This window comes from Schistocerca gregaria, chromosome 6 (genome assembly GCF_023897955.1).
Source record: "Schistocerca gregaria isolate iqSchGreg1 chromosome 6, iqSchGreg1.2, whole genome shotgun sequence".
NCBI classification, from domain to species: domain Eukaryota; kingdom Metazoa; phylum Arthropoda; class Insecta; order Orthoptera; family Acrididae; genus Schistocerca; species Schistocerca gregaria.
The window spans coordinates 285,522,855-285,537,895 of NC_064925.1; the positions used below are offsets into that span (position 1 = coordinate 285,522,855).

At 41.5% G+C, this 15,041-nt stretch overlaps 1 protein-coding gene across 1 annotated transcript in view; it reads right to left on the reverse strand.

The window, feature by feature from the left end:
• Positions 1-396: 396 nt before the first annotated feature.
• Positions 397-15,041, reverse strand: part of LOC126278211 (sodium-coupled monocarboxylate transporter 1-like) — a 193,936-nt gene continuing 179,291 nt past the window's right edge. Inside the window, exon 15 of the mRNA XM_049978145.1 lies at positions 397-1,803. Coding sequence (XP_049834102.1) covers positions 1,738-1,803 — 66 coding nt within the window. The 3' untranslated portion in view covers positions 397-1,737. The remainder of the gene's footprint in view (positions 1,804-15,041) is intronic.

A 15,041-nucleotide genomic window follows, 5' to 3' on the forward strand; every position in this document is an offset into this window, starting at 1 on the left:
ATACTGCGAATTAAGAGTAGTAAAGGGTAGTGAGGTGCCTCATATACCTGTAGGTTGACCTATACGTGGTCTCAGACGAAGCTCTGGTGACCGAACCATAATGGCATAATCGTTCTATTCGGAATAAAGGAAACGTTGAAACATAAAGTCAGGCTAGGGGTCAAATATTGGCAGCACCACTTGCTGTTATTCGGCTAACAATCGAGTCATAGGAGCGTCTTTACTGCTTTGAAGTCACCAAAATTAGAAATGATGGATAAACAAAAAACGTTGACGAACAGAAATCTACAAGAACGTGAGAGGAAAAAATATTTTAAAAATTGGTACTAGGATTGTTCAGGGATTAGGTTATAATGATTAGAGATGATTATCAAACAAACAAACCGCACAGAACTCTTAAAATTAACTTCGTTGTATTATCACTTTTTGTACACGGTGAAACGTTCTGACATTTAGTAAACGAAGTTAAACACTATGTACTTTTTTACGTAAATCATTTTAAGAGACAAAACAGATTTACGGAACATTTCATACTTGTAACGAAAATCTGTGTGTAGCTGCAAAGCCACAAAAAATATTCGGTTAAATTGCTTTCGCTGAATCACTGGTTATCCTATTCACTCACATTTCTCTTCATTCCCTGTGAATATGAGAAACTGATACTGTCAGTACCCTTCTGCAAACATGACAAAAATCTTCGTTTATGTGAAAGGTCCAAACCTACGCAACACATTAAATGAAGAAAGTTTCACAAAAAATTAAGTTTCACTAACCATGAATATCGTGCCAGCACAAAGTACATGGTAATGGTTATTAAAAGTCCACTAAACTATTCCTTAAGTAAGTTAACGAACAATATGCGATGTAAAACAATGGAGAAACATGACACTTAATACATAAAACTTCAGTTACATATACAAAATACAGTTCAGAGAATGTTTGTTTATTAATTCGCACCTTGCTTAAAAAATACGTCGTAACCTATTTGTAACAACAGCACAGTAAATATCATATTCACCTTAAATGCAGTGTTAACGAACATTTTCATGTGTCTTACACATGATATATCACTATTTCTGAAATGAGATTTTGTGTGTTCCATATTTTGAATGTTTTATATACTCTGAAAATAAATCAGGCGCTACAGCTTGGAAGAAACTACTCTACGAAACGGTCACATCTTACGTAAGACTCGCGACAGTGGCGTTCTTAAGCTATTCATGAGGATACTATATCCCGAATACGCATGAAAACTGTTTCTTCAGATAAAGTATCATTGCACGAAACCATGTAAAAAGAAGTTATGGAAGTACACTCGCGATCAATGTGATTAAGTTCTAAACTCGACTATCAAACTGCACTCAGGTAGTCAGGTCGTCTCAGGACGATTCATTCCTATGCTATTTTCAGTATTTTGCACCAAGCAATGTGAATACCTTTTCACTTTGATGATTTAATACTTCAAAAGCTAGTGAAAAAAATCAAGGACGCAGCAAATCAACATTTTGCCCATCAGAAAACGAAAAAAAGGGCTTCTAGTCATTTCACATCCGTTTCGTAAGAAGATTTGCGTTTATCGTTGGTTAATAGATATGGGATATCTCAAGTCCTTAAAGGTTGTATCTTAATCACAAGATTCCACCTTAGTATCTTAATATTATTATTAAAGCTTGTCACCGAATTCATTATCATCGTAAAAATTGATAATGTATTGAGAAAACACCAGAAAGTGCTGCATCAGTCCACGTCTTTCAGTTTTCTTCTGTCCTCTTCTTCTTGTGAGATTACCCGCATCTCAACCGTCTGAAACATAAATCGTAACAATATATCATTAATTCGTTGTACATAGACACCAGTAGATAGTGTGGTCGTGTATAGAGTTTAAATGCTACGTTAATCAAAGGCTTAAACATAGCAATTCAGTACCGTGGATCACTTATGGCTATATGAATTGTTAATTATTTTCCATTGATTCATGATTTAGTAATTAATTTTTGTGTTTTTCCAGATGGAACACTTACTAGTCTTGCTTGAGTACTATTGGAGTGCAGTTGTTATTGCAAAATATGTGGAGGAAAACAGTCACATTACGAATATCAGGATGCCAATAGCGAAGGGCACTGGTTACGTTCTCTGCAAAAGAACTAGTGACTTCTTCACTGAAGAGACAAAGAAACTGGTACACCTGTCTAATATCTTGTAGGACCCCCGCAAGCACGCAGAAGTGCCGCAGCATGACGTATCATGATTCGACTAATGTCTGAAGTAGTGCTGGAGGGAATTGACACCATGAATCCTGCAGGGTTGTCCATAAATCCTACAGAATACGAGAGGGTGGAGATCTCTACCGAACAGCACGTTGCAAGGTATCCCAAATATGCTCAATAATGTTCATGTCTGGGGAGTTTGGTGGCCAGCGGAAGTGTTTAAAATCAGAAGAGCGTTCCTGGCGTCACTCTATAGCAATTATGGACGTATGGGGTGTCGCATTGTCCTGCTGGAATTGCCTACTTCCGTCGGAATGCACAATGGACGTGAATGGCTGCATGTGGTCAGACAGGATACTTACGTACGTGTCACATGTCAGAGACGCATCTAGACACGTCATGGGTCCATATCACTCCAAAAGTACAAGCTGTAAGGGGCAATCACCCCTTACGAATTGAGAACAATGTATCTTTGCCTCACGCAAGTCACAGTAGGTACTATCGATAGTCGAGCGTCCTGTGCGCCAGAGTAGTCAGTGTTGGGACTCCGGGCAAGTAAGTTGTTAACTGTTAAGCGAGCAGGGCATATTTCGGCACAACGGCCGACGGCGTTTACAACTGTTTATCGGCTGTGTGAGTCCCTCAACGCCTTGGGCCTGACCTCCAGAAAATACTGAAGTGGCATTAATTGAGTGATTTGTTGACGTGTTAAAGTGTTCATTTGTGCACCTTGATTACGCGACAGGGCACCCACGATTTGGATTGCAGTGAGGATTGTGCATTCAGTGTCACGTGGTGAAGAATATTGGCGTGTGAAAACAGTAATAGACAACCTGTGATGGGTTGACTGTTATTACGTTGTCAGACGAAGGGAGTAACTGCCTCATTCCTGGTGTTTAGACAATAGATGTAGAAATTTTAGCGTCAAATTATATATCTGACAACCTAATTAGCTTTGTTTGATTTGATACGAAACAACTCCCATTCGAAATTAACAGATGAGCCTTCATCAGTTGCACACGCTCAAACCATCCTAAACTGTTAGGCTATAACCCACTAGTCAATAACGGTGGAATTAAAAGGGACTGTCTCAACTCCCCACACCAGCTTCAACAGTCTCCTGCTGGCATGCAGAGTCCATGGATTCACGAGGTTGTCTCTATAGCCGTACACGTCCATCTGCTCGATACAATTTGAAACCAGACTCATCCGACCATGCAACGTGTTTCCAGTCATCAACGGTCCAACGTCGGGGTTGACGGGTCCAGGCGAGGCGCAAAGCTTTGTGTCATGCAGTCACTAAGGTTACACGAGTGGGCCTTCGGCCTTGAAAGCCCATATCGATAATGTTTCGTTGAATGTTTTCCACGCTGAGACTTCTTGGTGGCCTAGCATTGAAATTTGTAGCAGTTTGCGGAAGGGTTGCACTTCTGTCACATTGAACTGTTCTCTTCAGTCATCGTTGGTCCCGTTCTTGGAGGATCTTTTTCCGGCCGCAACAATGCCGGAGATTTGACGTTTTACCCGATTCCTGATATTCATGGTACACTCGTGAAATGGTCGTAGGGGAAAATCCCCGCTTCATCGCTATCTCGGAGATGCTGTGTGCCATCGCTCGTGTGCCGACCATAACAGCCGGTTCAAAATCCCTTAAATCTTGATAATCTGCCATTGTAGCAGCAGTAACCGATCTAACAACTGCGCTAGACACTTATGTAGGCGGTTCCGAGCGCATCGCCGTATTCTGCCATACCTATCTCTGTATTTGAATACGCATGCTTATACCAGTTTCTTAGGCGCTTCAGTGTAAAATTATACGAGGGTTGAAAGTAATAAAATTTTCTCCAATTTAACATTATTATTTTATTTCTTGAGTATTCAAATGTCTTCTGAATGCAACAGTCAAGTTTATTGGCTATACATTTGTTTTGTTTCTTCTAGAAACAATCACAGAACATGCTTTCAATTGTGACCAGTGTCTGACATGCATTTCCACGATCAGAAACGTTTTTGGACCATATGGTGAGCATAATGTTATTTGATTGTGCCTAGTGAAAATAAAGGTAATTGTTTAATACATATCAGTCACAAAGATAATCGTTTTATTTTTTCCAGATACACCCTTTGTTTCGAAACTGCTGCAATGCCTCCTTTGACGTCGTTAAAATGGAAAAAATTGGTTTTCAGAAATGAGGTAGATATAACAAACCGGCTTCACGAACTTCTGAAGCAATTTATTTAAAACAAGCATGTATGTCGATAGGAAGATTACATCATTCTGCTTCACAACACAGGCACAGCAATATCGTATTTACCCGCAGACACTAGGCAGCGAATTTCAGTTAAAATATCCTCCCCTTTTCGGGAATTACATAATATCTGTACAAGTACAAGTTGACGCAGGAACGACGACATATAGAAGTTCTGGTCTGGCAGCGGTTACGGCGACCTCTCTCGTAAAGCGGGAAATCCGGTTTCGAGCCCCGTCCTGCACAAATTTTCACTGTCATCGTTCTTTTACAAAGTTGATGCTTGTCAAATTCGCAACTGCGAATACATTGAACAGAAGTTATAAAATATTGAACAGAAGTTATAAAATTAACACCAACAAAATTAAAAGAAAAGTAATGGAATGTAACTGAATTAAGTTAGGCGACTAGGAAATAAGACACGATAAGTAGCGTCGAGTGTAAATATTTGGGTGATAAAATAACTGATGATGATCGAAGGAGTGAGTATATAGAATCCAAACTAACGAATTTTGTTAACACTGAACATAAATTTAGATGTTAGGACTTTTTGAAGGTATTTGCCTGGATTGTAGTCTTGTACATAAGTGAAACGTGGACAATAAACAGTTCATATAAGAAGAGACAATAAGTTTTTAAACTGTGGTGCTTCAGAGAATACTGAAGAACAGATGGGTGGATCAAATAACTAAAAGAAATTGGAGAAAAAAGGAATCTGTTCCGGTCCACTATCAATATTCAAAGATGTTGGGGCCGCACGTCTTGGTAATGCCTTTCCAATCATCCCTCTGGACGGCGGTGGGGTCCTGCGATGAGGCTTTAAGGCTTTGTTCTCGGATCAGTTTATGGTCTCTTCACCTTTAGCGAATCTATGGGCGAGTGAGTCTTGTGGGACAGCGCGGAGCTGTTGGCATGTGTAGATGATCGTGCAGGGTTGGGGCAGGTTACCTTGGACGCAAGTTCGGCGGTGGCATTTACAATATACGACAGAAAGAAGGACAGCATCGGAAGTAATATTATCTATCTTTTTTATTCAGTTGCTGATCTAGATATTAACTGACAGTGTAGCTATCATCTGTGTTTTACATGGAGTCATGTAGAATGAACGTAATTATAACGAAACATATTGCGGTCTAACTCTGGAATGTGTGTCGTTTTGATTCTACATAACTGCTTACAAGGCACAGATGTCACCTGACTGAGATAGCGACAGGTCGTTCAATAGAGCCACGAGAAGGTGGATGTACCTTCTTCTATGTTGCAGAAAAACTTATCGGGAATGTAGGCACTGTACAAGATTGCTGATAGTGATGGCCACGAGAATGTATGGTCGCAAGAAGACCGGGCTCCGGACGGCCACGTACCACTAACGACGGGAAAGACCATCGAGTTTGATGATGGCTCTGGTGCATCGTACTGCAGCTGGAGCAGCAATCTGAGCAGTGGTTGGCACCACAGTGACACAAACAACTGTTACAAATCGGTTGTGTTGGTTAGAAGGCGGCCAATAGAGCGTCTGCAACCGAGAACTCTCGTGGTTATCCCACGTACCCTAACTGCAACTCTGTTCGCCAGTATGGTAATTCGACCTGTTGTGCTATCATTCTTAAACAGCATTCCTGTGGGTAGTTTCCAACAGGATAACGCTCGCCTACATACAGCTGTTGCAACCAAGCATGCTCTACAGTGTGTCGACATATTGCATTGGCTTGCCGATCACCAGACCTGTCTCCAATCGAGCACATATGGGACGTCATTGGATGACAGCTCCAGCGTCATCCAGACACAGCATTAATCGTCCCTATATTAACAAACCCCTCATGAACCATGGACCTTGCCGCTGGTGGGGAGGCTTGCGTGCCTCAGCGATACAAATGGCCGTACCGTAGGTGCAACCACATCGGAGGGGTATCTGTTGAGAGGCCAGACAAACATGTGGTTCCTGAAGAGGGGCAGCAGCCTTTTCAGTAGTTGCAGGGGCAACAGTCTGGATGATCGACTGATCTGGCCTTGCAACATTAACCAAAACGGCCTTGCTGTGCTGGTACTGCGAACGGCTGAAAGCAAGGGGAAACTACAGCCGTAATTTTTCCCGAGGACATGCAGCTTTACTGTATGATTAAATGATGATGGCATCCTCTTGGGTAAAATATTCCGGAGGTAAAATAGTCCCCCATTCGGATCTCCGGGCGGGGACTATTCAGGAGGATGTCGTTATCAGGAGAAAGAAAACTGGCTTTCTACGGATCGGAGCGTGGAATGTCAGATCCATTAATCGGGCAGGTAGATTAGAAAATTTAAAAAGGGAAATGGATAGGTTAAAGTTAGGTATAGTGGGATTTACTGCAGTTCGGGGGAATTAGTGAAGTTCGGTGGCAGGAGGAACAAGACTTTTGGTCAGGTGAATACAGGGTTATAAATACAAAATCAAATAGGGGTAATGCAGGAGTAGGTTTAATAATGAATAAAAAAATAGGAGTGCGGGTAAGCTACTACAAACAGCATAGTGAACGCATTATTGTGGCCAAGATAGACACAAAGCCCATGCCTACTATAGTAGTACAAGTTTATATGCCAACTAGCTCTGCAGATGAAGAATAAATTTATGAAATGTATGATGAGATAAAAGAAATTACTCAGGTAGTGAAGGGAGACGGAAATTTAATAGTCATAGGTGACTGGAATTCGTCAGTAGGAAAAGGGAGAGAAGGAAACATAGTAGGTGATTATGGATTGGGGCTAAGAAATGAAAGAGGAAGCCGTCTGGTAGAATTTTGCACAGAGCATAACTTAATCATAGCTAACACTTGGTTCAAGAATCATAAAAGAAGGTTGTATACCTGGAAGAATCCTGGAGATACTAAAAGGTATCAGGTAGATTATATAATGGTAAGACAGAGATTTAGGAATCAGGTATTAAATTGTAAGACATTTCCAGGGGCAGATGTGGACTCTGACCACAATCTATAGGTTAAAACTGAAGAAACTGCAAAAAGGTGGGAATTTATGGACATGGGATCTGGATAAGCTGAAAGAACCAGAGGTTGTAGAGAGTTTCAAGGTGAGAATAAGGGAACAATTGACAGGAATGGGGGAAACAAACACAGTAGAAGAAGAATGGGTAGCTCTGAGGGATGAAGTAGTGAAGGCAGCAGAGGATAAAGTAGGTAAAAAGACGAGGGCTGCTAGAAATCCTTTGGTAACAGAAGAAATATTGAATTTAATTGATGAAAGGAGAAAATATAAAAATGCAGTAAATGAAGCAGGCAAAAAGGAATACAAACGTCTCAAAAATAAGATCGACAGGAAGAGCAAAATGGCTAAGCAGAGATGGCTAGAGGACAAATGTAAGGATGTAAAAGCTTATCTCACTAGGGGTAAGATAGATACTGCCTACAGGAAAATTAAAGAGACCTTTGGAGAGAAGAGAACCACGTGTATGAATATCAAGAGCTCAGATGGCAACCCAGTTCTAAGCAAAGGAGGGAAGGCAGAAAGGTGGAAGGAGTATATCGAAGTTTTATACAAGGGCGATGTACTTGAGGACAATATTATGGAAATGGAAGAGGATGTAGATGAAGACGAAATGGGAGATACGATACTGCGTGAAGAGTTTGAAAGAGCACTGAAAGACCTGAGTCGAAACAAGGCGCCCGGAGTAGACAACATTCCATTAGAACTACTGATGGCCTTGGGAGAGCCAGTCATGACAAAACTCTACCAGCTGGTAAGCAAGATGTATGAGACATGCGAAATACCCTCAGACTTCAAGAAGAATATAATAATTCCAATCCCAAAGAAAGCAGGTGCTCACAGATGTGAAAGTTACAGAACTATCAGTTTAATAAGTCACAGCTGCATAATACTAACGCGAATTCTTTACAGACGAATGGAAAAACTGGTAGATGCGGACCTCGGGGAGGATCAGTTTGGATTCCGTCGAAGTGTTGGAACACGTGAGGCAATACTGACCTTAGGACTTATCTTAGAAGAAAGATTAAGAAAAGGCAAACCTACGTTTCTAGCATTTGTAGACTTAGAGAAAGCTTTTGACAATGTTGACTGGAACACTCTCTTTCAAATTCTGACAGTGGCAGGGGTAAAATACAGGGAGCGAAAGGCTATTTACAATTTGTACAGAAACCAGATGGCAGTTATTAGAGTCGAGGGGCATGAAAGGGAAACAGTGGTTGGGAAAGGAGTGAGACAGGGTTGTAGCCTGTCCCGATGTTATTCAATCTGTATATTGAGCAAGCAGTAAAGGAAACAAAAGAAAAATTTGGAGTAGGTATTAAAATTCATGGAGATGAAGTAAAAACTTTGAGGTTCGCCGATGACATTGTAATTCTGTCAGAGACAGCAAAGGACTTGGAAGAGCAGTTGAACGGAATGAAAAGTGTCTTGAAAGGAGAGTGTAAGATAAACATCAACAAAAACAAAACGAGGATAATGGAATGTAATCGAATTAAGTCGGGTGATGCTGAGGGAATTAGATTAGGAAATGAGACACTTAAAGTGGTAAAGGAGTTTTGCTATTTAGGAAGTAAAATAACTGATGATGGTCGAAGTAGAGAGGATATAAAATGTAGACTGGCAATGGCCAGGAAAGCGTTTCTGAAGAAGAGCAATTTGTTAACATCGAATATCGATTTATGTATCAGGAAGTCATTTCTGAAAGTATTTGTATGGAGTGTAGCCATGTATGGAAGTGAAACATGGACGATAACTAGTTTGGACAAGAAGAGAATAGAAGCTTTCGAAATGTGGTGCTACAGAAGAATTGTGGTAGATCACGTAACTAATGAGGCGGTATTGAATAGGATTGGGGAGAAGAGAAGTTTGTGGCACAACTTGACTAGAAGAAGGTATTGGTGGGTAGGAAATGTTTTGAGGCATCAAGGGATCACAAATTTAGCGTTGGAGGGCAGCGTGGAGGGTAAAAATCGTAGAGGGAGACCAAGAGATGAATACACTAAGCAGATTCAGAAGGCTGTAGGTTGCAGTAGATACTGGGAGATGAAGAAGCTTGCACAGGATAGAGTAGCATGGAGAGCTGCATCAAACCAGTCTCAGGACTGAAGACAACAACAGCAACATATTAACAAACCAAGTGCAACAGCCATGGAACTCCGTCTCACTAACTGACATCCACCACTTGTACAACACAGCGCATACACGTTCGCATGCTTGCATTCAGCATTCTCGCGTTTACACTGATTCTTTATGTACTCGCATTTCACGTTTGAAATGGCTTATCTCATACTTATATTAACTTGTGATCTTACAATGTGAGTAACTTAAATACATTACCTAGAGAAATAATTATCGTCCGCAGTTCGTGGTCGTGCGGTAGCGTTCCCTCGCCCAGTTTCCCGGGTTCGAATCCCGGCGGGGTCAAGGATTTTCTCTCCCTCGTGATGGCTGGGTGTTATGTGATGTCCTTCAGTTAGTTAGGTTTAAGTAGTTCTGAGTTCTAGGGGACTGATGACCATCGATGTTAAGTCCCATAGTGCCTAGAGCCATTTGAAATAGTAAACTAAATTTCATTAGCCTGCAGTAATTATTTTTTGGTGTTGTGATTTTTTTCCACCAGCGTATATGATTTAGTGGATAGGTCACGAGGGTTTTTGTATACGATGCTCTTGTATTCAAGAAGAATGTAACGCCAGAGACCTGTAGCTAAATGCAGTATAACCAGCAGACGATCGATGACAGTTGCATCTGCCACTGAAGTTAAGTATAAGGGGCGGTTTCTTTCCGTCTAAGGGTGTTGCTGCAACGTAGCGTGACTTCGATGCGTGTATATAAGCACCAGCATGTAGACAAGGAATCAGTATTGGATTGGTGTATTTACGATGAGCGCGCGGTTTATACAGAAGCGTGAAATAGGGCGACGTTATTGTTAAATGCGTCCGAACAGAAGTAATGTGCTCTTTTCTTGGGTGCCGAAGGACGAACAACTGTACACAACTATCAGAGAATGAAGAATGAACGCTGGAGAAACTACGGCTTGCAGCTAGTGCTAAACGTACAGGAAAACTGCGACAAGGGCTGCTGCTCCCGCATGACAACGCACTTCCCCATATCGCAAATGCCGTAACGCAGAAGTTACGGCAGATGAAGTGGGAGGCTCTCGAGCACCCGCCATATACTCCTGAGCTCTCCCCATGCGATTATGACGGCTTCGGCCCCCTAATAAAGGCCGTGAAGAGTCGATGATTCCTGTCGGAGGATGATGTGCAGCAGACAGTTACAGATTTCTTCACGCTGCAGGGCACGGTGTTTTATCAAAAGGGTATCACTAGCCTAATGCGTCGTTGGGATGATTGCCTCAACTCTCAAGATGATTTTGCCTGACTCACATACCGATACTGGAGTGTACTGCATTTCAATGGTAACTTTTTGATCGTCCATTACACAACGTTTAATGTAATATATTCCATATAAACAAACGAAGAGATCCATGATTCCTCTTTGTTTACGCAACTGGCAGTAAACAACACTAACAGAAACAACTGTAGAATACCAAAAGTAACGGCCTGGACCCATTTAATATGGAATGTTCACATAAAGCTAGTTGTAGGAAAAGCAGATGGCAGCTTGAGAGTCACTGGAAAAATTTTAAGGAAATGTAATTCATCCGAGAAAGAAGTGGCATGCAAAATACATTGCCAACAGATTCTTGAGTAACGGAAAATGGGGTGAACAAAGACAATGGAGTGAATGAAATTAAACTTCTAGAAACATTAAGTGCTGGACGACAAATGGGAATATCATTCAAAGATATGTTTGTCTAGGTTGGTAGTGAACCAGTCTCAAGGAACAATTATAAATTTCAAAGTTGGCGATCGTGTCAGTTGGTGTTCTGTTTACTCTACAACCAACGCCGATTGTGGCAGTGAATTTGCTAAGTTCGAACTTTATCTGCAAATACCAACCAAAATTGTATTGTTTTAATTTAAAGATGAAAGCAAGTGTGCAGTTCCGATTCATTAACCAAATATTCAATTTTAAAGTGTACTTTAATCTGACTTGTGTTTCGGATGAATGGAACCTTAGGGCTAGAAATTTTGGGGGTGAACGGAAACAGCAATCGTCAGCGTTTCTTCAGAAGGAGATCTAAAATTTGATAGAAATGAAGAATCACCTGGCAATACTCTCAACCAAGGAGGTTATGCTTTGATTAAAGTACATGGAAAAAGTAACCAATCACTTAGACTGCATGCGTGTAAGATTTGTTATTTAGAAGGTAAAAGTTATGGTCGTGTTCTTTCAAAAAATCTAGGTAAATTAAACACGGTTACTTTAACAGGTCTTAAGTCATTTTATAGTCAAGAAGACTGCGCAGTGCGCAGTGCGCGTAATTCCCGCCGGTTTGGAATTCCTCTGTCTCGAGAGCGCATGGAGCGCGACTGTCGCCGGTAGAGGGCAAGTCGGAGCAGAAAGTAGCGAAGGGCTGTGGCGACCTGGAGAGATAGGAGAGTGTGACGGGCGACGTGGAGCGCAAGGGAGACGGTTTGTTGCTATGGCCAAGCGTCTGCCGTGGCCCGTTGCCAAGAGTGGTGCCTTTGCTCACAGCGGGTTTGCCGGCGTCGAGTATTGGTCGCAGTCGTGAATATTGCTCGTTAAAGGCTACTTCGGTAGAACGCACAGTGTTCGGGGTGTCCTCTGCTATTAAAGTTGCAAGCAGTTTGTGTCCATTGTGGTACCGGCCGGCCGCGGTGGTCTCGCGGTTCTAGGCGCGCAGTCCGGAACCGCGCGACTGCTACGGTCGCAGGTTCGAATCCTGCCTCGGGAATAGATGTGTGTGATGTCCTTAGGTTAGTTAGGTTTAAGTAGTGCTAAGCTCTAGGGGACTGATGACCACAGCTGTTAAGTCCCATAGTGTTCAGAGCCATTGTGGTACCGGGTTGGAGTCCGGTCTGACCTTTGCGAGCACTGGACGCGATGGCGTCTGCAGGATGATACCCGTGGGTTTCCCACTACGACTAACATCCTTCTCTCGGCGCTCTATTAACAAGCGTTTGTCCATGGGCGCTGGATTTTACGAGAAATCACGGTGAGCATCCGATTAGTGTGCATGTCACTTGGTGTCGCGTGGTGGCTATTTTGACTCTTTATTGTTGTCCAGTGTTATGTATATAAATGTCCTATTTGTGAAGATTTTGTCTGATACTACTTGAGTTCAGTCCTGTCAATGTGTGTGGGCTTATGGCGGTCACTACTCAGAACTGATTTTAGAATCTAAGGCTATAGAATGCAGATGTAATTCTTCTGATTTACAAATTGTTCTTTATACTCAGTAAAAATTGTTGAATCTAGCTACATTATTTTTTTAAAAAAAGAAGAGCTGAAGAAGAATGTCTGCATTTTTAGTATGTTTAATTTTTTTCTAAATAATTAACGAGTTGTCTTTGTGTGACAGGACAGGTGACTGTATCTCTTGTTAACTGTGATCTGCCTGTGTGCGATGACTGAAATTTTTTATGAAGGTTTCTAGTACTGTGGTAGCGACAGCCTCTGTCCTATGTTAGTGGAGAAGGAGGAATTATTGCCTCTATCATCATAAATTTGAACCACACTTGTCAGTCATTTTGGCTACTTCCAAGGCAAGGGTGTTTTGATAATTACTTGCAATAGCCGATGGTTGATATTTGTGACATATTCATCTGATCGTATGTTTTGCTGCCGTTAATGTAATTTTATAAAATTTTATTTAATATTCTTTACTAGAAAGAGGTGATTTTATACTGTTGCCGTTTTGAGGTGTTCGCTGTCACTTGTGTTACTGAAATTTATTTTCAGTCGATGTTATTCTTGGATTTTAAACAAATAAATTGATTAGTGTTTTTAGAAACGTTAATAAATTCATTGGCTCAGTACCATAACACTCAAGACCAGCTCCCTACCGCTTTACAAACATATTGTTCGAAAGCTGTCCTCCTGGTTTTATCAACGAGTTGTAGATTAAAGACATGATCATTTTTAAAGACCATGTCACTGACTTAATGTGTTGACACACAAAAAATTCATGAATTTAATGTTTCTGTAAAGTAATTAGAGATGCACTCTAAGGCAAAAATAGGCGTACCACGATGGCAGGGACGGAAACCCGTAGATGTGATACACAAGTTGAGACAAACAAATGAAACAGGAAAAATTGCTTGATTTATTGAAGAAATGAGCTTCACATTATGATCAAGTTAGTTACGCGTTGGTCCTCTTCTTGGCCCTTACGCAACATATTATTCTGCTTGGCCCTCATTGATAGAGTTGTTGGATGTTCTTCTGAGGAGTACCGTGCCAGATTACGTCCAATTGGTGAGTTAGATCGTCAAAATCCCAAGATGGTTGGAGGACCCTGCCCTTAATGCTCCAAATATTCTCAGTTGGGGAGAGAGTCAGCGACCCTGCTGGCCAAAGTAGGGTTCGTCAAGCACGAAGACAAGCAGTAGAAACCCTCGCTGCGTGCGGGCTGGCGTTATCTTGCTTAAATGCAAGCTGAGGGTGGCTCGTTGGGTTGGGTTGAGTTGTTTGGGGGAAGAGACCAAACAGCGAGGTCATCGGTCTCATCGGATTAGGGAAGGGTGGGGAAGGAAGTCGGCCGTTCCCTTTCAAGGGAACTTTCTCGGCATTTGCCTGGAGCGATTTAGGGAAATCACGGAAAACCTAAATCAGGATGGCCAGACGCGGTATTGAACCGTCGTCCTTCCGAATGCGAGTCAAAGGTGGCTCGTCTTGAAGAGCAAGAAAACGGGGCGTATAATACAGTCAACTTAGTGCTGAAAACATCATGGAAGAAGAAACAAAAGTAGATGCACACAACATAGGTGAACCTATATTAAAGGAAGAGTTTGAACTAGCTCTGAAAAAATTGAAAAACAACAAATAGCTTGGTATAGACAATATCCCAGCCGAACTTCTCAAATCTGGAGGAGCAAAACTGAATCAGGAGTTGTATAGTCTTGTTTTCAACATGTACGAGCAGGGTAAAATTCCTACAGACTTTGAGAAAAACATTACGATCCCCATTCCAAAGAAAGCAAGTGCTACAAGATGTGTAAATTATAGGACGCTCAGCCTAGTTACTCGCGCCTCTAAAATATTAACCTCAATTATCCTAAAACGCATAGAACAAAAAGTCGAAGCTACACTCTCCGAAGACCAGTTTGGATTCCGGAAAGATAGAGGAACCAGAGAAGTAATATTTGCTCTAAAACTAATAATAGAGAAACGACTAGGTAAGAACCTGAAAACATACATAGCTTTCGTAGATGTAGACAAAGCCTTTGATAATTTTAAATGGGATAAGATGTTTGAGGTACTCAAAAAAGTAGGAATAGACCATAAAGATAGAAAAATGATATGGAACCTGTACAAAAACAAGACAGCAGTTATCCGTGGATGGACAAAACAAGAAGAGGTGCAGATACGGAAAGGTGTCCGACAAGGTTGCGCACTATCCCCTGTTATCTTTAACGTATACATTGAAGAGGCGCTGAAAAAAGTAAGGGAAAATTCACAGACAGTTGTAGTAATTCAAGGCCAACGAATAGATATGATAAGATATGCCGATGATATAGCT